Here is a 24187-nt window from a genome sequence, read left to right as displayed (position 1 = left end):
GGGAGGGGGGGGGGGGGAAAGTGTCAGCGTGTCATTTAAAAGTTTTATAACTCATAATTACAGTATATTACAAACATGTTTTGCTGGTTTAGAACCGTTTTGTGATGATTAAATGTCGTTTTTGTGTCATTTTAGAGTACTTTCTGTTCATTTTGACTTGAATTCCTGGCTTAAATGCGCTGTTATTAACTGTAAAAATCACACCGCGGGCACTTTTTTTTTTTGGAGGAAAGTCTGACGGCACGTAACACGATAATTAAGATAATCACACCTGGGGTGGAGAGAAACCAGGATTATTGTTTAACGCCTGGGAATTTGTTCCCGACTTGTACGACGATGCGATTGCTCAACTCTTCTCGCCCTGACGTCGTTTTCCCAGATCTCCACACGTTCCCGACAATATTATCATTACTGACAGGGGGAACAATGTGGGGTTTACAAATAAAAGATTCGACCTCGTCATTGAAACACTGTGTTTTTGGAGCGGAAAGAATCCACAAAAACACAAACAAACGCAACAAAAGTGGCCGATCGAGGCCTTGAAATATCCTTATCACGTTTTTTTGTGTGTCTTTCTCACAAACACCAGAGTTTTCCTACAGATTAAGACGCGTCCGTCAGTCTCGCTCCCAAAACAGTCTTTCCTCGTTCCGTACGTTCACACAGCGCCACAGAATGTAGATCATAACAGAGAGGCCGGGGCAAACACACACACACACACACACTCGTCCGCTCGCCGTGACGCGGTTGGCTGCGAGGTGTGGACACATTCCTGGCACGTCCAGCAGCGTTCCACTGCCGGCCCGGGGTCAAAGGTCGCTCACCTGTCTGCTGCCCCCGGCCCTCGCTGAGGACAGCGGGTGTTTTCTCACGGCCGAGGACGGACGAACTCTTACGCCTTTGCGTTTGCTAATTGACGATAGCGTTCACAGATTAGTGGCAGAGAGGTCGTCTCTGACCGAGCTGTTTCCAGACAGCGGGGGGGGGGGGGGGGGGGGTAACCGAGTACTTTTACTTCCTGGAGAATCTATTTGTGCCGTTTTGTACGTGGGAAAAATGCAGTTAATTTCATCTTTGCCTCATTAAGTAACTGAAAATGAAGATCTGTTGTGAAGATAAACAGTCACTTAGAAATGTCCTTATTTAAAGGACAAGCACTTTTTTTCAAATTGAGAAAGAAATTTACATTTTGAGTAAAAAATTTGAAATTTTGACCAAAAAAAAAAAGAAAATTTAAAGAAATAAAATAAAATGAAAACAATTAAGAAAATTAAAACATTTTGAAAAAAAATGTTAAAATTAGAAAAAATTTGGAAACATTTACATTTTTTTTTTTTTTTTTTTTTTTCCTTGCATAAACAGATTTAGATTTAGAAAAAACAGATTTTTTTAAGAAAAAAACAACATTTTTTGAAAAATATTTTTTGAGAGAAATTCTTATTTTGTATTTTTTCCCCCTCATTTATGAAGGAAAAGCACTTCTTCAATGAATATAACATTAAATGCATCAGAAATACACTCTATACATTGTGAAGTCAGGTCTACGTGGAATTCACTAAAGATTTGCAGAGTCATCGCAACGATGAAAATTTTATCTCAAAAAATATTTTCTGAAAATTTTAATTTTATTTCTAAAAAATGTTTTTTTTTTAAAATCAGTTTATGCAAGGAAAAAAAAAATTTCAAAAAAAAAAAAAAATTCAAAAAAATTTCAAAATGTTTTAATTTTTTTCAAAACAAATTCATTTTTTTTTTGTCAAAATTTTCTTTTTTTTACTCAAAATTTATATTTCTTTCTGTCTGTTGTGGACACGTCCGCAGAGAAGAAACCGCCGTCTTGCGTACTTTTCACGACACCGTACGGAGCTGCTGCCGGACACGACGACGGCCGATCCGCGCGCACGTTTTGTGTGCGATAGGCCGGGATTTTGTCGCATCGCTGCAGGCCAAAATCCCGCGCTACATCCGGTGTACCGTGAACACACGCTAACCTCGTGAGTCAGAGCGGACTCTGGCTCCTGATTGGATAATACATTTTAACTCAAGTATTCCACTGACGGTGGCTTCAATGGAACACACTCGCAGAGTTATATTTATACTCGTGTTAAAATACTCGTGCACCAGGTTCGGTCGGGGGTGAAGGTGACGAACGCGGTGGGAACTCGTCCTTGGGAGTGTAGTCACAACAGAGAGACGCAAACACAACAACACACACACACACACACACTGAGGTCTTCCTCTCTCTCTCTCTCACCAACTGTCTCTCTCTTGCTCTCTCGCCCATTGTCCTCACATCGACTGGCCATTCTCAGCCTGTGATGGAGATGTGTGTGTCTGTGTGTGTGTGTGTGTTGATGGTGTGGGAAACTGGTTGATGAATGAGTGTTTTGGCCTGCGTGCTCACATGCATAGTTTGCTCCGGTATAGCTGATGTGTGTGTGGTATTGTTGTCGCAAGGCCGTGTGTGTGTGTGTGTGTGTGTGTGTGTGTGTGTGTGTGCGTGCCTGTATGAACACAATGCTCTGCTTGTGCTGCTATAGAACAGAGTTATGGCCTTTGTCCTATCAGCATTCTTGTGTTGCTATTGGCTTCGGAGCACATGGCAGCTCCCGCAGACTCCGGGGACAATAACCCCCCGACCCTCCCCCCCCCCCACCACACACACAGGTCTGCACAGCTATTCTTCTTAGGACACTGCGTACATTATAATATGACGGCCTAAAACCAGGGCTGTCAAACTCACACACAAATTAAATTTTGTGTCTTTTTACAAAACAAATGATGAACAAACTGCACATTTCTTGTGATAAATAAGTGCAATTTCAACAATATTACAGTAACTAAGGTACTTTATACAAGACTGGTAAGGGGATACTTAAGTAAAAGTACAAGTATGATACCAGGGTCATGGTGGCTCAGTGGTAGGGCGAGTTGTCATTCAAACTGGAAGGTTGAGGGTTCAATACCTGCTCGTCTACACGTGTCATTGAGTAAGACACTTAACCTTTAGACTGTTATGCAAAGCAGCTCGTTTGGAAGACTAGAAAAGCTCTAAATACGGACCATAATGCCAACTCTTCTTCTTCTCCTGGTTTTATTTTGGTAGTAACGAGTAACAAAGATAGTTAAAGGTGGGCCTGATTGGACCCCGTGGGCCTTATTGACGCCCCTGGTGACCTTTACAAAGCATCACCAGTTAATAACTTTCTCAGAATTCTGACTTTCTGACTCTAATCTCGACGTTCTGACTTTTTTCCCGGAATTCCGTATTCCGAGAATAGACCGTTTTTTTTACGACCAACTTTCGAGTGCTAATTCTCTTCCTTTAGGTAGTTATGCAAAACAAAAAGTTACACTTAGTGTGAATAAATCTTAATATTCGGTCACAAAAACACAAACAGAGTCTGCGAAGTCAGCGGTGATCAGTCTAATAGCATGATTTGTACTAAAAGGAAACCGGTGTCCGATTAAAGGAGATCCAGACTCTTTGGTTTGAGTTAATTGCACATGGAAACACACACACACACACACACACACACCAGGAATGTTTTTCTACCTGGGACAGCATCAGAGCAAGCCAGAACAGGGAGGAGACCGTGTTGACATAGCAGAGTGATTGAGACGCTGCTGCTGCTGCTGCTTATTACACAGTCATGCAAACAGAGGGGACGCCCGATGTCATCGAGTCGTCAATCTGACAACAACGCGGTTCAGACGCACACAAAAAAAACACACAACGCCCGCGACCTCACGACACCAGAATAACCATCAGTCGCTGTCAAGCGGCCAACGCTAACAAGCCGACGCTGCTGGAATGACGTGGGGGGTGGGGGGGGGGGGGTGAGGGGATGGCTGGGGTGTGTCACGTGATTTCCTCCACCTGTGTTTTCACCTTCCACCGTATCCAGCTGCGTCGACACCACCATGAAACCACCGGAATGGCTTCCTTTCACCCGAGTCATTAACGTCTTTGTAAAGAAAACAAGCCACTAAGCCACATTCTCTTTGTGTGTGTGTGTGTTTATGTGTGTTTATATGCAGGTAATGTGAGCGGAAGGATTTTGGTTAGAGCTTAAAATAAAAAAAAAAATAAAGGACAGAAAAGGAGCTTTGTGTTATCACACCAGTTTAATTCATCGGAATTTTGATAGTAACACGCAATTTAGGCATCGTAAGAGAGTAATACCTAAACCCGAGCAATCGCACAGTTTGAAATTTCTGGAATTTATTTCACATTTTTGAGGCACAAACCGTTGGGGAAAATGGACAAAAATCGTTCTTATAAAATAAGGGTAAATGCTTAAATGCTGAAACCCGGTAGGACTGAGCCGAAAATTAAGTTGCGCCAAATTTCACGAAACTTGGTAGAAACGTGTCACAGCCCAAGACGAACAAAAAAGTCCATTGCGACCATGGCCTTAACTCAACAGGAAATCGGCCATTTTGAATTTGGCGTCCACGTTAGCTATTTGAACGTTTTCGGTAATCATTCGGGAACTCGCCTGAGCACGTTTTTAATCGTACCGACATATAAAAACAAATGTGTCAATGCGTACTAGACAAATCAAACGATGAAAAGTTATCAAAAGGTTTTCGCAGATTCTAAAGGGCGTGGCCAAAGCAGCCGTTGGCGTTTTTGGCGAATTTCGACCATTCGCCACGAAACAGGAAGTGGCCTGTAACGTCGGCATACATTGACCGATCTGCTCAAAACTTCATATGTGGCACAAGAGGCCAACCCTGAACAGGTCTACTGACACAAACTTCACCCAACAGGAAGTCAGCCATTTTGAATTTGGCGTCCATCTCGGCAATTATAGCACAATTCGTAAATGAACGGAACTCGTCATCGTACAAACGTTTAAAAAAATGTCTCAATTTGTACTAGACACATCAAAGATCAAAGAGGGGAAAAGGTGAAACAGGAAGTGACCTGTAACTTTGCTGTGCGTTGACCGATCAACAGGAAGTCAGCTATTTTGAATTCAGCTGCCGTTTTTTCAGTTCTGGTACTAGAGACGTCGCCAAGTGCTAGAATTATATAATGGGAAAAGTGCCATGACTGTCTGGATCTACGTTAGAAGTGAAAACCATATTTGTTTATTTAACACAAGTCGTATCATATTGTTATCCCTCTACTCGACATTTGTTGCATACGTTTGCCCGACTCTGATTTCACTTACACAATGTGTGTGAAGCATTCCCGAGTCCAAAGTAACAATACACAGATGCTGTATTATAGTCTTAATTCTACTAAAGGGTGCGTTTTCTTTTTTGTTGACTTGAAAATTAATCATTTCTGCTTCGAGGCAGACGTGGCTTCTTTCTGGTTGAAATCGGAGCTCCTTTCGGCGATCCTAAGCTTTTCGTCGGTCCTCGCTTTCATTTTTCCTTCCAAGAATCACAACGCAAGGAGATCACTTCACCGCTCAGATACAGAATGTGCTGACATGGTTGTTGTTTTTTTTTGTGTGTGTGTGTGTTTTAATCCTCTTTATCTCTCCTCCAGGTAAAAACACACGGTCGTCTTTGAAATCGGATGCCACCGTCGATGAATTTATGCGTCTTGTACGGTCGTGCAAAATTTATTCAAGACAAAAACATTGTGGCTGCTGCTGCCCTAAACACACAACTGGGTGCCAGAAGATCTACCAGACACATACACATACACATATATATATATACATATATATATATATGTATATATATATATACACACACACACACACTACATGGTGAAAATGGCAGGGAATGGACTAGGTTAGCTTGCGAGTTACTGATCTAAATTAAATGCGACCATTTACGGGTTCGGGTTAACCCTAATCCTAATTTGATTAGCTCTATTTTGTGGCAACTAAAATACACTTTAGGCCCAACTTCCTTTCCGCTTTGCTGCTAGCATTCGCACGCACGCGCTACATCATTCTAAAGTGTCTATTTTTACTATTTAATCACAGACAAACAGGTTCTAAACAGGACACAGGCGACTAATGCTAGTTTTCGTTGGTATTTCTATGCATTAAATACAGCTGAATGTGTTTAGAGAATGGACTAGATTAGCTCGCTAGTTAGCGAGGCCCGACTTCCTTTCTGTTTTTGCTGTTAGCATTCGCTCGCACGCTCTACGTCACTTAATGAACATGTTTATTGAGGGGGCGGGGCATTTAATCACAGACAAACAGCCGTTCTAAACAGGATGTAGGAGAATAATGCTAGTTGTCGTTGGTTACCAAACGTAGGTCTGTATCCATAGTTTCTATCAAATGTTTCTCCCATAAACATCTTTACCACATTTCTTGGTACAAACTTAGTTGTTATGCTTGTTATGTTATTTTTATGCATTAAATACAGCTGAATGTGTTTAGCGAATGGACTAGATTAGCTTGCCAGTTAGCATAGCTCGACTTCCTTTCTGTTTCTGGTGTTAGCATTCACTCATATCCCGCTACAGCGTGGCACTTATTTACAGACAAACAGCCTTTGTAAACAGGATGCTAGTTTTCTTGTAAACAAACCAAAGTTAGCTTTGTATCCATAGTTTCTATCAAATGTTTCTCCCATAAACATCTTTAGCACATTTCTTGGCACAAACTTAGTTGTTATGCTTGTTGTTATGTTATTTTTATGCATTAAATACAGCTGAATGTGTTTAGCGAATGGACTAGATTAGCTTGCGAGTTAGCGACGCTCGACTTCCTTTCCGTTTGCTGGTGTTAGCATTCACTCGTACCCGCTACAGCGTGGCATTTAACAGCCTTTCTAAACAGGATGTTAGTTTTCTTGTAAACAAACCAAAGTTAGCTTTGTATCCATAGTTTCTATCAAATGTTCATCTCATAAACATTACTTTACCACGTTTCTCGGAACATTTTGCCACCAGTATATTTTTGTTGTGTGTCCTTGCACAATATAAACAAAACAGCTGATGCTGGCGCCTTCGGCTGTGTGTGAAGAGGACACAGCGTTGGCTGCCGTTTATTGATTCGGTTGCTAAAAACAAGCGTTCGTGAGAAACGTGCGTGTGGTTAATTTGGTGAAAAACCAAAAAAAAAAACGGTGAGGTAAACGAAGCGGAAGGCGGAAAAAGCTGGCGCTGGGATGTGAACTTTGAATAAATTACTCCGGGGCAAGAAAGAAAAAGTGAGGTCATTTGGTTTGGTGCTAAAATGATTAGCAGCGCGGTACAGTAACAGGAAAAAATGTGTAAGTGAGAGCGTGTGCAGATGAAAAAAGAGGACGGGGAGAGGGGAGAGCGTAGCATGTGTGGACACGACGGCGGGAAAGGCCCGAGGACGTGGAGCGAGAGAGAAAAACATTAGAGGTGATTCACAGACGCGTCGCATGGCAAATCAACGCATACCTGCGTCTCCAACGCACTCGCAAACGCCTCTTAATCTGAGAGGACAAACACACAGCTATTATGGCACCGGGCCTCGATCAGATGAGGGTTTTTTTTCGAAGGTGCACGAGAGGGATTCTTTCTTTGGCCTGCCGTCGGTGCGGGAGTGCGCGGATGAAACGTCCTCCTTCGGGCGCAGTTTCGTGAATGAAAGTCTACTCCTGCTGTGATGAGATGTTTACCTCGCGTGCAATTACTGTCATGTTCGCGTCGCGTCTGACGAGGCGTTACAGTAGCAACGCTTTTAGCGGAAAAAAAAACACACTTCTGCGCCGACTTCTTTAGCTTATGGAATTTAAAGCTCACATCAAAAGCGTGTCGCTCTCTCTTTTGGGATTACGATGATGTTATCATTCCACCCGCGTTTGGTCTTTCTGTTACTGTTACTTGTATTAAAGATCGTTTTATGGTACTTTTTATTAAAAAAATACAATACAATAAATACCTTTTTGCATGCGTCATCGTCGTAACGTCACCCGCAGGAACCCGAACTCCAGTTTTGAAGCCTCCAGAGCCGCCATGTTGGATCCGAGAGAGATCATCACCTCCTTCCAGGCTCCTATTGGACGATAGCAGCCGTCAATCATACCGTGTCCACATACCGTGTAAACCTAGCTAACATATCACGGACTAGCGTCGTTTTCTCATAGATTTGCATTCAAACTGAGGTACTTTTGCAACCAGCCAAGTAGCCCCCTAGTGGCATTTAATATATTGCTACTTCCTGGTTGGCTTCAATAAGGAAACTGGATTTTTTTTTTTTTTACACACCATCTATGCAGAAAAAAAAGTAATATTTCTTAGACCACTAAGACATAAGAATAGAATAATAACATAAAATACTTGTACTTGTACTTTTATTGATCCATAAACCAAAGCTATAAGCTATGCACGGATTCTGATAGGACTAATCTCGTAGCCACAAACAAGATGGCCACCGCGTCACTTACAACTTCTGCGGTATTGCTAGCCAAGCCTAGCCTGAGATATTTTTGTAACTTATTGGGAAAATCAAAATTAGCGTCATCATCATTAGTGACACAAATCACCTCGGCTTGACCGTAGCCCTCGCATGTCTACAGATACAACTTAGCTGCTAACAATGGTGCGTTCCAGTTGTAGTCAGAAGTCGGAAAATTGGAGCAACACCCACAATATCCCGACATTTCAAGATGGCTACCGCGTCACTTGCAACTTCTGTGGTATTGCTAACAATACCTTGGCTGAGATATTTTTCCCCCAAAACTTCTCAGTTGGAATGCGATCGAGTTCCAACATACGATGTAATTGTACGCGGTAAGATTTTACGTCCTAGCTATCGCTAGCCATTTCAAAAATAACAGTGATTCATGCATTACATTAGATTTATACCTTATTTCCACCTCCGATATCTGATCCGACATCTTTCAGATTCACACAGGAGACAGTAAAGTGTTGTTTGCTTCTAAAAAAAACATTAGCACAGAGCGATAGCATCAGCACAGTGAGTGCCATCAGCCCCCATTAACCAGCATGAAGCTGCTACACGTGTGTTTTCCACAGCGGCGTATTAGCACGCAAGACTTTCAAATCCCTCCAGGACACAGTGCACATACACAGAAAGGATAATAAGTGAAAGAAGCTGCTTAACATTGAAGGGGAAAGAGAAAAAACAACGGCAACAAAAAACACTGGCTCATAGTTGCATGATCACATTACCTGAGACGGACAGCTGCAGATGGAGGCGGCAATAGAGGTTCCTGCAAATCAAGAATGGCAAGAATGAGTGGAAATGAAAACACGGCACATGCAAAGTGTGCAGAAGACGTCAAGTGCAAAAAATAATGTAAACGGGGGGGTTATTCGACTCTACGTCTAATTTAGAGATAACGGGGGAAATAGCACTCAACAGTTTACGGGGTCAGTATCGGTCCCATATCGTTCAGAATCACTGGATCGGATATAAAAACAAAAACCGTATAAAATCAGATATGTGCGCGTGTGAGCTACGTGGACGTATTTACAGATAAAAGAAGAAATTAGCAAAAACATAGTAAAATAATGATTTTATGTACGTTATTTAAAACATTATACACACAAATCATCGCAAATTTGTTCGGGGACCCAAAAAAAATCACCCGCGACCCATCTGTGGGTCTCGACCCAGTCATTGGGAACCATTTTGAACATCGACCTGTTTCAGAAAGTGCCGATCTACTGGGATTTTCTCAGATACAGTCATGGTACGAAGACGACGCACATTGAACCTCGACTTTTAACCAGATTAGGAGCCCCCTAGTGGCCTTCAGGATATTGCCATCTTCCAGGTTGGCTTCAGTACAGAAAACTGTAAGATTACATAAATTTCCATATATAGTCCATGCAGAAAAAGTGAAATTTGTTAGAATAATCTGTACTGAAACTGGAGATACAATAAGATAACATGTACTTTTTATTCATTTCCATTGGGGGAAATTAAATAACGTTAGCTGAAAATAGAACTCAAGTGATTTTGGACATGGTTGTCGGTCTGAACTGCTAATCTACTGGGATTTTATTAAATTAATTAATTTAATTTGTTATTCTTTCAGTATCACTGTGTCTGTGGGGACTAAGTCACTGGGCGATATTTTGATACAACACTCCCCTCTAGTGGTCAATAAGTGTAAGGCGCCTCCGGTTTTATTGTAAGCAGTGATTTTTACCAGTCCACTTTCAGACTTGTTGATTATCGTCATAGGAAGTGAATTATAACTGGGGCTGCAACGATTATTCGATTATTAATCGAATCAGCAACTCATTATAATAATGGATTAATCGTTTATTTTATTTATTTTTTCAATAATAATCTGATTTTTCTGGTTTCTTTGCTCCATGTGACAAATAAATCATTCAAGTTGGACAATTTTGGTTGGATTTAAATTAATTAATAATACATGAATATGCAGTTTATTACAGTTTTTCTACACTGGTTTTTTTTTTTTGCTTGAATGTTCAGTTTAGTGTCTTAATTTTGTGAAATTTCATTACAAAAATGTAAATTCACTTTTTCTTAAAGACTCAGAAAACAGCTGTTGCACAATACACCCCATTAAATACACGTGTTTTGTCATACATAAACATAAATAATAGTAATAGTAGTGGTACTAGAGTAGTATAACCCAGGGTTACGATAAATATACGTTTTCTGCCTCTGTACGAAACACAAACTACACTGAAAAGACAAAACACGTCTCAAATCTCTTAAAAACACACAAAAAAACGACACTATAACTGAAAATCTACCTTTTTGGGCTCGTTTTAGCTACAGGAACATGAATATACTTCGTCATCGTGACCCACAACAACAACAACAACTACGTCACGGCTCGAGGACGCGCTCGAGCCAGCACCACGCGACAGGGACTGACAAGATGGCGATCACTTTGGAAACAGAGGAGTTACTGCCGTGAAGGAGAGCCGAGGTACGCCGTTTTCTTTACCCCCCTCACACAGCGGCGGCGGCGGCGGCTTTGCCCGCACGGCACGCGTGGCCGTGTGTCCACGGTTGTTCCGCGAAGACACGGGACACAGCCCCGGTAGTGGTGGTGGTAGTGGCAGCGGTGGCGGCGGTGGTTCTTCACGGTACAGAGCCGAACCCCGGCACCCGCGGCGCTGAACCTCACCCCCGGCTCAGACGCGAACTTGCCGGGATTATCGCTGCGTTAGCCTGGCTGGGCTGAATGCTAACTAGCGCGCTAGGCTAATGTTAGCTAGGTGCCCCTCAAATCTTAATAATTAATTTAGCGTAAACAGGGAGAGAGAGCGAGCGTTCGCGACGTGTGTGTCCGTGCTCCGCTCTTAATCAGATATATTCCAGAATTTAGTTTGTCCAGTTTATATTTTCTTTCATTTTTTTTTTTTTTTAAAGAAATGAGTAATCGTAACTCCGTATAGCTGTTATCACTTAACCACGGCTAGTTAGCCTTAGCTGCAGGAGAGTTAAGCTACGTTACCTGAGCGTGGATCTGTGAGCAGTTTATTAAACATTCACGCTCTGTGAGTGCGTGAATGAATGAATGCGTGAGTGTGTTTTGACAATGGATTAATTAAATCTGCGTTAACGTTCAGCTGTGTGTGTGTGTGTGTAGTCGGAAGGACAAACCAGTCAAAGCGCGCTAACATCACAAACTCTGCGTAAACTCCTCACAAGAGTCTTGTTATTTACTTTATTTTTTTACGCCACATGGTCCCCAGAGGAGCGGTTGTTCCCGAAGTTTACCCATAAACTGATCAGATTAAATGATAGTGTGCGTAATCCTCACTGGAGCTACAGTGACAGAGAGGGGTCCACTTTAATCGCAGGGGTGGGAATCGCCCGAGACGGCCACGATACGATATTATCGCGATATTTAATTCACGATATAACGATAGTATTCACACAGCAGCTCTAGCGAGAATGAGCACTTGGCATCGTGTATTGAACAAAAAGTTTATTTAAATACGAAATAAGAAATAAAATATAGATACTTGGTGTTTTAAGGTACAATTCGTTGTGTAATTTAAAGGTGCCATGTGTAAGAATGTGGCCAAAAACGGTTACTACATTCAAATTCAAAACACCAAGGTCTTTTAGGTTTCTTTTTCCTTACATATCTGGCAACCCGTGGTAGCTCGGCAGCTGAGACTCTACTGACTGCAATGATTGGTAGACGGCGGTAGGTGGCGCCACATGCCAAAACATGATTTCAAAACATAAACATGATTTGCAGTCTGCAAAATATTTTTTTAAATGCAAATATTTTGTCTGTACTGATGTTGTTGGTGAGTTCAGTTTGTTATATGAACATTATTCCTGAGTCTCTGTGACATATTAGGAGTATTTTACGGCCAGTTGCGTTAGATTTATTACATAATGCACCTTTAATTATTATGCGACGTTCCCTCAGTAGAGTGTGTGTTGGGTCTTTGACAGCACTGATGTTTTATTTATAATCACGCTAGCTCAGTGCTAACACTGACAGCAGCAGTCTGATCAATACTTAACTGTAGCGCGGGTCAATACTGCACAAATAAAAAGGTTTATTGCTATAATTGTTCTGTCAAATCAGCGGTTAAAGATAATTCCAGGTTGTTAAGATTGATTGTTGGTCTTGGGTGAAGGAAACAATAAAAAATAACAATCAATCGTGGAAAACAGGCACATTAAATGCACCTGTAAAGCCTGTATTATTATTATTATAATAATCGTCAACAGTACAACAACAAGGAGCTTAGTTCTGAATGAATAACGTGATTATTGGCGTGTGTTCCATTTGTATTCGCAACCTCACCCAGACGTCTGGTTGTATTTGTTTCGTAAATCGTAAAGTTTAATTTTTAACCACGCATGTTACTACGCTGCGTTTTTAGAGCTCCGTTATCGACTAGTGTCGCCAACAATGGCTAACCCGGGATTTGTTTCCATGACCCACATCCCCAGAAAACTCTCTGTCTAAATTTGTCCTTTACTTTCAGAATTACACCGCTCACTTACTGTGACCCTGAAGTCGACTAGAAAATATAAGTAGCTGAACTCGGAGAACTTTAATTTGAATAAACTGCCGTCAAAGGCAGTTCTAACTGGACACATTTAAGGCCGGGAGTCCTTCATTTGTCCTCTGCCTATTGTCGGATTTCCCTCCCTTTTATTTCTCCAGTAAAAGAAAAAGGTAGTCCTGTATCCGGACAAAAGATGCAGCACTTACAGGCTCAGTCGCCCCTTTTGTTGGATAATCTTACTTCTCTGACCTCAGTGGGTGGAGGGTCTGGGGGGGGTGACGGGGTGTTGATGGGCTTCAGCCCACTGACGGATCCCCACATTGTCAACCGAGCTACGTCGACCCCCGAAGATGTTAAAGGCAGTGATAAAAGATAAAGACAGAGGAGACTGACGGCTGGATTTTTTTTTGGGGGGGGGGGGGTGCGGTTTAATCTGTGTTTTTTTAAGTAATCTCACCCACATTAAAGGGATAGTTCGGAATTTTGGACATAAGACCTATTTTCCAACTCAGCCGGTGTGATGGAGACGTCTGGAGACGTTTTCAGGGAATTTCATTCAGTTCTTCTAGTTGCCGAGTTCGCTTATGCTATGGCTAGCGCAAGTGAATGATACAAGTTAGCGTGGCATTAGAAACACTCGTACTGACTCCACAGTGCACCCGAGGCAAATCGATTGTAACTGCAGACTATCGATGTACATATCTGTGTTGATAGAATGTTTGAAATAAAACCAACCTTGCAATTTGAAGGATTTATGTCTCAGCAGCAGCAGCAGCAGCAGCGCGTCATACTTCCGGCAGCGGCGGAAGTATAGTGCTGAGAAAGTAGTCCCTCAAATTCATGCGATGCGAGATTAGTTTTGTTTCAAATATCATTCTATCAACACAGATATGTACATCGATAGTCTGCCGTTACAATCGATTTGCCTCAGGTGCACTGTGGAGTCGGTATGAGTGTTTTTAATGCCACGCTAACTTGTATCATTGACTTGCGCTAGCCATAGCATCAGCGAACTCGGCAACTAGAAGAACTGAATAAAATTTCTTGAAAACGTCTCCAGACGTCTCCATCACACCGGCTGAGTTGGAAAATAGGTCTTATGTCCAAAATTCCGAGCTATCACTTTAAGAAGCTTTAGATAAATAAATAAATAAAAAAAAGGCTACGGCTAAGCTGCCTTTACCGCTTCTCAGCCCCGACCGTCACACTAATTAGCTTTGACAGAAGCGGACGAGGTCACTTCCTTGTTAAGTCGCGCTTCTGTGATGTCACAGGGGCTACGTTCACGGTCGCAAAATCAACCAAAACGTGCTTCACTTCACTTTGTGATACGACATATGGATTAATTTCACATTTTTGTATTAAAAAAACCTGCACGCTACACTTACCTGAGGCAAAGAAAGGCTAAGGGAGTGGAACGCAGCAGCAGCAGCAGTAGCTTGCGAAATCCTTGGCCGTTTACCAAGGTTCCATAAACTGCAATTTTGCTGTCTTTGACTCTGACTTATTGCAATACCTGTTGTTCAAATACCTGTTGAATGAATCTTATTTGTGGCCGGCTGCTTCATATTTCAACCTTTTTAGCGTCTTAACTTCTATTCTTTTCCTCCTCTGTGATAAAACAACAACCAGACCAGTGAAAACATGTTGCACCAGTCCTCATAGATAAATGAAGTTGACTTCAAAAAAATAATTAAAACACATTTTATGACTTTCCAGCCTCTTAAAATGTGAATATTTTCTGGTTTCTTTGCTCCATAGAACAAAGAAATCATTAAAACGTGATCATTTTGGTTTGTGGACAAAACGAGACGTTTGAGGACATCGTTTTTTTGCAGATTTCGGGAAACAACGATCGACATTTACTAACAATTTATGGACCACGCAATTACTCCGTAATCAACAGATGAATAAATTATGAAAATAATGGTTAGTTTCAGCCCTAAATGGCACTTGTATTTATCTGAGAAAATGACTTAACCGCAATTGGGGCTGAATAATTATGTAAAATATGTAATTGCAATATGACTTTAACTCACTTCATCATGTACTATAAAAATAGATTTCGAGTCAAAATGCAGCATTATTACTAAATATTCCATCAAAACTGTATTTTAATACTTAAAGATGTGAATCGTTTCAACATTTATTGCATTTTTTAATTAGAAAACACGGAACAATCACAAATGGAATGAATGTTTTTGTGACTTGCAATCGAGACAATTTTCCCACGATTGGGCCATAATTTATCGAACATCCCGAGAATGTTTGACTTTGGACGACACCAATAATTTATAGTTTATGGAGAAGTTTTAAATCACTGGTCACATGACTCTGTTTTCCCATCGGTTGCTCTTCACTGACCTCGTCTCTGTTCTCCTTCCCCCCCCTGCAGACACCACCATGCCCTGGCAGGGTCCCGTTTCACAGCTCGCCGTGGTCACCATGGTGATATGAAGCCAGTGTGAACAGTTGACGCACGCTCACAGACAGTCGGTGTGTGTGTGTGCGCGCACGCGTGTGTGTGTGTGTGTGATGGACAGGTGTAAGCATGTGGGGCGGCTGCGGCTCGCCCCCGACCACTCCATCCTCAACCCTCAGAAGTGGCACTGCGTCGACTGCAACACCACCGAGTCCATGTGGGCGTGCCTGGGCTGCGCTCACGTGGCGTGCGGGCGCTACATCGAGGAGCACGCCCTGCAGCACTTCCAGCAGCAGCGCCACCCGCTGGCCATGGAGGTCAACGAACTCTACGTCTTCTGCTACCTGTGCGACGACTACGTGCTCAATGACAACGCCACGGGGGACCTGAAGCTGCTGCGCAGCACGCTCAGCGCCATCCAGAGCCAGCGCTACGAGGTGACCACGCGGAGCGGGCGCACCCTGCGCTCCGCCAGCCACGCCGCCGCCGACGCGCTCATGCCGTGCGGCGCCCGCGAGCTGCAGCTGAGGGACGAGGACAGGATGTTCACCGCGCTGTGGCACCGCCGCCGGGCGCTCATGGGGCGCGTCTTCCGCTTCTGGTTCGCGCTCACCGAGTGCGGCAAGAAGAGGGAGGAGGAGGAGCGGAAGAGGGAGGAGGAGGAGGAGCAGAAGAGGGAGGCGAGGGAGAGGCGGCGGGCGCAGAAGAGGCAGCTACAGGAGGAGCTGGAGAACGCTCCTTTGAGGAAGAGTCGGCGCTTGCGGCGGAGGAGCCAGCGAGTCACGGAGGTGGCGGTCGCCAAACCGTCCAGGACGTCGCGCAATAAGACGAAAACCCCTTTGCCTTCAACCCCCGCGCGCACGTCACGGACTCAGAGTCCTGCTTCTGCGACGCCCAAAAGAACCACGCGGACTAAAAAGGTCCAACCAACAACTCCTAAACCAAGGAGTCGCTCCTCTGCCACCAAAACAAAGCCCAAAACGCCGTCTCACGCGCCCGTTCGCAACAAGCAGAGCACCAAACAGGGGGGCTCACCCTTTAAACGGCGTCCCACGGTCACCCCCGGCGTGACGGGCTTGAGGAATTTAGGCAACACCTGTTATATGAACTCTATTTTACAGGTGCTGAGTCACCTGCATGTCTTCAGGGAGTGTTTCCTGCGCCTGGATTTGACCCAGGCGCTGGAGCTACTGGCAACCGCCGTCCACGGACAACTGGCGGCCGGGAAGGCCCTGTCCCAGTCGTCCCTGTCCCAGGGGAGGGGCCTTCAGGCCGGCTACGGCGGTCCTGGGGCGGGACTCAGCGGCGGGGCGTCGCGGTCGCGCAGCATGGAGCTGATCCAGCCCAAGGAGCCCAGCTCCAAGCACATCTCCCTGTGCCACGAGCTGCACACGCTGTTCCAGGTCATGTGGTCGGGCAAGTGGGCGCTGGTGTCGCCGTTCGCCATGCTGCACTCGGTGTGGCAGCTGATCCCGGCGTTCCGCGGCTACGCGCAGCAGGACGCGCAGGAGTTCCTGTGCGAGCTGCTGGACAAGGTGCAGCGCGAGCTGGAGAGCACGGGCAAGCACACCACGTCGACGGGCGTGCCGCAGAAGCGGCTCATCAAGCAGGTGCTGAACGTGGTCAACACCATCTTTCACGGGCAGCTGCTCAGCCAGGTACGACACACACACACACACACACACACAGTCGAGTGTAATCACCTTAACTAAGCAACCGCTAAAGGGAACTCTTAATGCGACTCATTCAGAATGCATGTACACGCCGATTACATGGATAATTCACGAGTTAACACATTCAAATGGAGGTTTAAAGTTACACTTGATGATTAAACATTGTAACACGATGGTCCTTCCTAATGTCATCATTTCTAAAACGCTTCGTGAAATGATAACGACACCTAAAAAGAGCAGAATTGTACGTTTTAGCAACAGTCAAGCTAGCTTTAATTAGAACAACAAAAGAGCTAAGTCGGAAAAAATTTAATCTGGTTTTTCCTGATGCTGATTTAGACGCTCAGTAAGTCACCTGCCACGTTTGTGTACTGTGATTGTGACACACCTCGCGTTTATAGATTTACTATACAAAGATAACGTCGTAACAGAAGCATGATGTCATATTTACAGTCTTGTATAAAGTTCCTTAAAGGTCATACTTGAGTAAAAGTACGCAAGTATGTTACCAGGAAATGACTTTTGGTAGAAGGGTTGGAGTTACTTCAGTAAAAGTAATTAAAGTATAAGTATATATTTTCTGTACTTGAGTGTCAAATGTAGTTTTTAGTTTATTTTATTGTTTATTAAAGAAGTGAGGCGTGAGGATTGATCGTCTATGGGTCAATGACAAATAAAGCTTCGAAAAAAGGTATATTTAATATAGATGTAATGGCATATTTTTGAGTCCAGAACAATGTGTTTGAACATGTCTCATATCGAATAACTATTTTAACTCATTTTTTAACTTCACAACGGAAAAAAAATGTCAGGTGGCACAATCAAATATTTATAAAAATATATGGTAACGCTTTCTTTTACAGTCCCCTAATTACCTGGTATTTAGCTGGTAAATTCATGGTAACACTAAAGTGTTGCTAGGTAATTACCAAGGGTAATAAGATCAGTAAATACAGTGAAACCGTTGCCAAAATACTGGGTAATGCACGGTAATGTACTCGGTAAGTAAAGTAAAACTGTACTGTAAAAGAAAGCCAAGCTTGTTTCCATGCAATTACACACATTTTTAGGGTTAGGTTTGTTAGATTACCCCTTGGGTAAATAGCTAGTAATTAGGGGACTGCAGGTACCTGCTTATTACCAGTTTATAACCCAATAATACACTTACATTTACCATAGTTTTGCCATAGTTTAGCTGTACATACCTTCTTATTAACAGCAGTAATAACACGCTATAATTAACTATATAGTTACCAGGTAAATGCCCAGTATTTTGGCAACAGTTTCACTGTATTTACTTTCTTATTACCATTGGTAATTACCTAGTAACACTTTGGTGTTACCATGAATTTACCAGGTAAATACCTGGTAATTAGGGGACTGTAAAAGAAAGCGTTACCAAATAGGTATATATATATACACATTCCTAATATTTATTTTTAAATTAATTATTCGGCAACAATCTACATTAGACAAAACATTATTATTTTTTATCATTGCGTTTTTTTTACAATCATTTTCGATTTTTGCTCTCTGTAGGTCAGGTTTTAAGCATCCTTAAAGTCCAATTTGACCTTAACAGACAGGAAAATAATCACACAAATTCATATGTGCAGCGTGTGAATGGGCGAAAACTGTTGCGAATATAAATACAGACCATAATACCAACTCTTCTTCTTCTTCTTCTTCTGATTTGATAGTAACCAAGACGGTCAAGAGGAAACGTAGTGGAGCAAAAGTTGCTAGAAATATAAATAACGACGTAAATAAAGTACAGATACGCACATTTCGCGGCGCATATTTACGGTCGCGAACGTGAATCTTGTCAAAGTTCAGGGTCGCGTTGTGCGATTGAACACACGCACACACACACACACACACACACACACACACACACACACACACACACACGGACACCTGCTCATGCTGAATAGAGGGATTGTGGTTGTGGAAATCCTCCGTTCTGTGGCTGTGAAGCACCGATTCAGACCGTTTTTCCTCCTTCCTTCTATACCACACGTCCTCACACCATGTGTCATTTAAAGTGTGTTTTACATATATATCTTAGATTGAAGTCAATTTTAAACGAGACTAAAGATTGCATCTATAGGTGACGTGTCTGGCGTGCGACCACCGCTCAAACACGGTGGAGCCCTTCTGGGATCTGTCGCTGGAATTCCCCGAGCGCTACCACAGCAACAGCCGCGAGTCTGCGGCGCAGGCCTCGTGTCACCTGACGGAGATGTTGGCCAAGTTCACCGAGACGGAGGCGCTGGAGGGAAACATCTACGCCTGCGACCAGTGCAACTGTGAGTCTAATCCGCCTCGTTTTTTTGGAAGTAAAGCCGAAAAGCACGTTATTGTGGTTCAACGTTGCCTGCTGCCTCGTTAAAGTAGATCGTATCCTTCTTTATCCTCACGTCACCAATAGAATAATGTAATAATTGCTTTGGATTTGGCAGGAAAAGCAGACGCGCGGCTCGTGCCGCTGCCTGTAAACGTTTGTGATCGGGCCAGCGAGCGATTAACGGAGCAATCGTCGACGATTAAAGTCATAAATAAAAGGGCTTATTTTCTTAAACGTGAATAATAACCGACGTTTCTTTTGCTTATGGGCAAAATAAGACGTACAAGGATGTGATTTTTTATGTTTTAGGCACCACGGATTTGATGTTTTGACGGTGAGCGCGGTTACAGGCTACACACTCGCTTCTAATTATGCGTCTGTTTTGAATTAAAGGACGCACGATACTGGTGAAATTGACGTAATGTGTCGCAGCAGATTGTCCAAAATAAATAAACGTAAAAATAATAGTTTGGGAAGATGTAGCAGCTTATTTAGCCCACTCTTTGAGTCAATATCGGACCGATACAGACGCTCGTCTTGAGCCACCATGAGATATGTTGTTTTATTAGTGCTACAATGACCATAAAGTATAATTATTCCTCAATTACTTTATTGGAAAAACGTGTAGAAAGTTTAAAAATCACAACATTTTGCAGGAAAATAAGGTGAAATACTGTCTTAAAACTGGAGCGGAACCTAAAACCTGCGTTTGTCGACAAATATCTGCTATAAAAACACCTAATTTATTCAACATATGCTTGATTATTTTCATTAATAGTAATTAATTGATATCACGTGGGGCCGACTTTCAATTATGTGCAGTTGTTTCAGTTCAAATATCAAAAATGACACGCGTAAAAACACCCAACGCTTGTAAATGTGGATTATAACGTACGTGTGTGTGTGTGTGTGTGTGTGTGTGTGTGTGTGTTACCTCGCCGTCCTGTGGCGTGCAGCAGCTCGACGTCAGTCGTCGTCCAAACCCGTCCTCCTGACCAAAGCTCAGAAACAGCTGATGGTCCACAAACTGCCTCAGGTTCTGCGGCTTCACCTCAAACGCTTCAGGTAACGCAAAAAAAACTACGTCACACAAACACACACATCACACTCGGGCTTGTTGTTAAATCAATAAACGTTTCAAAGAAAAGTCACACAGAGCAGCACAGACACGCTGCAGCTCTTTGTGAGGTCACAGCAGGAAACTCACAGATGTCCAGAATCAGAGTAACGAGTTTGTGTCGTCACTTACACGCCTGTGTTTAATCAGGACAAAATGGCCGCCGAGCAGAAAAATAAAAACACTCTCCAGTTTATTCTAAATCTGACGATTCACTCAAAGAACCACCACAGAACTCCTACTTTAACTAAGATTATTATTATTATTATTAGAACTGATGGTAAACAACTATAACAAAACGAGCAACTATTCGTCTGTCAATTATTTTTTTATCCATTAATCGGTTGTTTTTGTTTGTAATATATTTGTGTTTTCTCAAATGTTATCTTTTATTTTCCACAAATCAGTATTGATCAGCGACATTATCAGCGACTGATTAATGACACCTTTAGAAACATTGGTTTGGTTCCTATGTTGTTCAGAAGCAGATCTTCCTCTAGAGGGCGGCACACAGTTGCGAGTTTGGTCTACTTTTTTTTTTTTAAAGGAGGCAAAAAAAGGGCTGATATATGATGCCAATATTTTTTTGGCCAATATATGATTCCGATATTTTTTTGACCCATATATGATGTCGATATTTTTTTTGTCCGATATATGATGCCGATATTTCTTTGGCCAACATATGATTCCGATATTTTTTTGGCCAATATATGATTCCGATATTTTTTTGACCCAAATATGATGCTGATATTTTTTTGGCCAATATATGATTCCGATATTTTTTTGACCCATATATGATGCTGATATTTTTTTGGCCAATATATGATTACGGTATTTTTTTGGGCCAATATGATATCGATATTTTTTTGACCGATATATGATGCTGATATTTTTTTGACCGATATATGATGCTGATATTTTTTTGGCCAATATATGATTCCGATATTTTTTTGGCCAATATATGATTCCGATATTTTTTTGAGCGATATATGATGCTGATATTTTTTTGGCCAATATATGATTCCGGTATTTTTTTTTCCAATATATGATTCCGATATTTTTTTGACCAATATATGATGCCAGTATTTCTTTGGCCAATATATGATTCCGATATTTATTTGACCGATATATGATGCTGATATTTTTTGGGCAATATATGATTCCCATATTTTTTTGTCAAATGTATGATTCCCATATTTTTTTGTCAAATGTATGATTCCGATATTTTTTTGACCGATACATGATGCTGATATTTTTTTGGATAAATAACATGATGCCGATATATATCTATATAGATTTTCTTTGGCCGATATAAGACGCCGATATTTTTTGGGTCAACTCCTAAACTGCATAAAAACAGTAAAAAAAAACAAACATCTGTATCGTACTGATATCTGTCTTGTGATTGGTCGTCAGGTGGTCGGGGCGGAACCACCGGGAGAAGATCGGAGTCCACGTCAGCTTCGACCAGATCCTCAACATGGAGCCGTACTGCTGCCGAGAGCTGCCGCCGCCGACACCGCCGCCCAAAACCTCGTCCTGCTCCAGTCCCAGCGGCGGTAGCCCCGCCTCCCCGAGCTCGCCGCGTCCCAAGCACTTCCTCTACGAACTCTCCGCCGTGGTGATGCATCATGGGAAGGGCTTCGGCTCTGGCCACTACACGGCCTACTGCTACAACAAAGAAGGAGGTGAGTGTGGAGTTAAGTTTTTAACTATTGTATCGTACTCGCATTCGTATTCACGCGTGTCGTACTCACGCGTTTTTACTCACGTGTCGCAGGTTTCTGGGTTCACTGTAACGACTCTAAGATGAACGTGTGTTCGGTGGACGAAGTGTGTCGAGCTCAGGCGTACATCCTCTTCTACACGCAGAGAGTAACTCAGGACAAAGACCGGCCGCTGTAGACCCACAATCCCCCTCTTCTTCTTCTTCTTCTGACGACGACAACGACATCAGCACAGCGCCACCTATCGATCTTTTTCTCCCTGGTCGTTTTGGGCATTTCTATCCTGGGAGGACGGGTCTTTTTTTTTTATCACGTCAGAGAGAGAGAGAAGACGAACTCCTTTTTAAAAACCCTGGTTCTGCTTTTTGAACTTGTTGACGGTGTTTATATGTAGGTATTTTTCTAAAAAAAAGAAAACATTTGGTTGTTTGTGTTTTATGTACAGGTGATTCTTTAATTTTTTAATTTTTTATTACAAACGAGAGAGTTTAACGCCAACGTGACCGATGCTGTGTTCACACCTGATGTGACACAATTTGTCGCGCGACAAAGTTTACGTACGAAGTCGACGCAAAGACGCGATTGGTGCGCAGCGACAACATATTTTCAACTTTTGCAACAAAAACTTGTGCAAAAATGCCAAAATTGTTCTACTTTTGTGTACAATTTTAAACGTTAGCCTAAAATGGTAAAATTTTGCAAAAACAAAAAAAATCTACTTTAGCGGAAAAATTTTAACTTTTGCGAAAAATCGTGCGACATCACAAATAATCAATCGACGCGACAAAATCACGCGACATATTTTCAACTTTTGCATCTGCCAAAAAAAATTCTGAAAAAAAGTTCTACTTTTGCGTAAAAATTTATAACTTTAGCCAAAAAATTTTTACTTTAGCCTAAAATGTTAAACTTTTGCGAAAATTTTTAACTTTAGCCTAAAATTTTAAACTTTTGCGAAAATTTTAAACTTTAGCCTAAAATGTTAAACTTGTGCGAAAAATGTTCTATATTTGTGTACAATTTTAAACTTTTGTGAAAAATCGTGCAACATCCATCGAAAGAAATCTCTGACATGAAGCGCTGGACACGATTGGCACGTAGCGGCACGCTAAAAATCACGTTCGATGCTCGTGTGGAAATTTTTCATGTTTTGCGAGAATTCGCGACAACGCAAAGGCCAATCAAGTGTTGACGTTCTCCGAATCACGCTGCGTGCTTGCTAGCGTCCATGGCCGCGACAAATGGCGTCGAGTGTGAACACAGCATTACACGCGTGCGCCCCCTACAGGTCGTACAGTTGTATTTTAGTTAACGTTAATGCTGTTTGTGTGTGGCCAAACCCAGGAACGTTTTCCAACAAATATGTTTTTTCCTGCCAGTTCAAATGCACTATGATCGTTTTTTTTTTTTTTAAAACACAACTGTTGTTTCATGGTTCAGATATTTGTACACAAACAGGACAGGAAGTTTAGTTTTCAGGAAAACAATCAAACCGACCTCAAAACCAAAGCTTTGGAAATTAAAAATAAACCTCGCCACATTTTCCAAAACTCCCCATTTTTCCCCCTCCTCAGATTGAAGGGGAAATTTTTTTTGGATTTTTTTTTTTTTGGCTAAATGCTGCCACCTACCTGCTGCAGAATGTAACTGCCGCCAGAGGCTGAAAAACAAACAAAGTTCGTTAAAAGTGCCCTTTTGTTTCAATATAAAAGTATATTTTTATAATTCATATCAAGTCTTTTTGTTTTAAAAGTGGAACCAGCACAAAAACCAGCATTTATTTACATAATGAATGTATTTTTTATATCCTTTGAAAAGAGGCCGTCGACTGTTTCTGAAACGTTTTTTTTTTTTTACACAAACGCCGATTCGTTGACCAGCAGCAGACGTCGTCGTCGCCGCCGCGACGCGGTTCACCAGTTCATTCAGTAAATGCGTGAGTGAGTGTTTTATTATTTATCTCCATACTGGAGAACGATGTACAACAAAAAAAAAACTAAAAG

At 42.2% G+C, this 24187-nt stretch overlaps 2 protein-coding genes across 2 annotated transcripts in view; one reads left to right on the top strand and one right to left on the bottom strand.

Annotated features, from left to right (window-relative positions):
* Positions 1–9140, bottom strand: part of snrpf (small nuclear ribonucleoprotein polypeptide F) — a 53663-nt gene extending 44523 nt beyond the window's left edge. Inside the window, exons 1-2 of the mRNA XM_083906916.1 lie at positions 9098–9140; positions 7845–7958 (exon numbers count right to left, since the gene is read on the bottom strand). Coding sequence (XP_083763042.1) covers positions 7845–7854 — 10 coding nt within the window. The 5' untranslated portion in view covers positions 7855–7958; positions 9098–9140. The remainder of the gene's footprint in view (positions 1–7844; positions 7959–9097) is intronic.
* A 1639-nt stretch (positions 9141–10779) lies between these two features.
* usp44 (ubiquitin specific peptidase 44) lies at positions 10780–22362 on the top strand (the record flags this gene model as incomplete). The annotated part of the gene is made up of 6 exons (XM_083906653.1): positions 10780–10842; positions 15294–16978; positions 19104–19302; positions 20297–20405; positions 21874–22145; positions 22238–22362. Exons 2-6 carry the CDS (start codon positions 15434–15436, stop codon positions 22360–22362), a joined length of 2250 nt encoding a protein of 749 aa, XP_083762779.1. The 5' UTR covers positions 10780–10842; positions 15294–15433.
* Between the last annotated feature and the right edge of the window lie 1825 nt (positions 22363–24187).

This window comes from Microchirus variegatus (assembly GCF_963457635.1).
Source record: "Microchirus variegatus genome assembly, chromosome: 20".
Taxonomy (NCBI): Eukaryota; Metazoa; Chordata; class Actinopteri; order Pleuronectiformes; family Soleidae; genus Microchirus; species Microchirus variegatus.
Note: the sequence above shows the minus strand (reverse complement) of the source record. Positions and strands in the feature narration are given on the sequence as shown.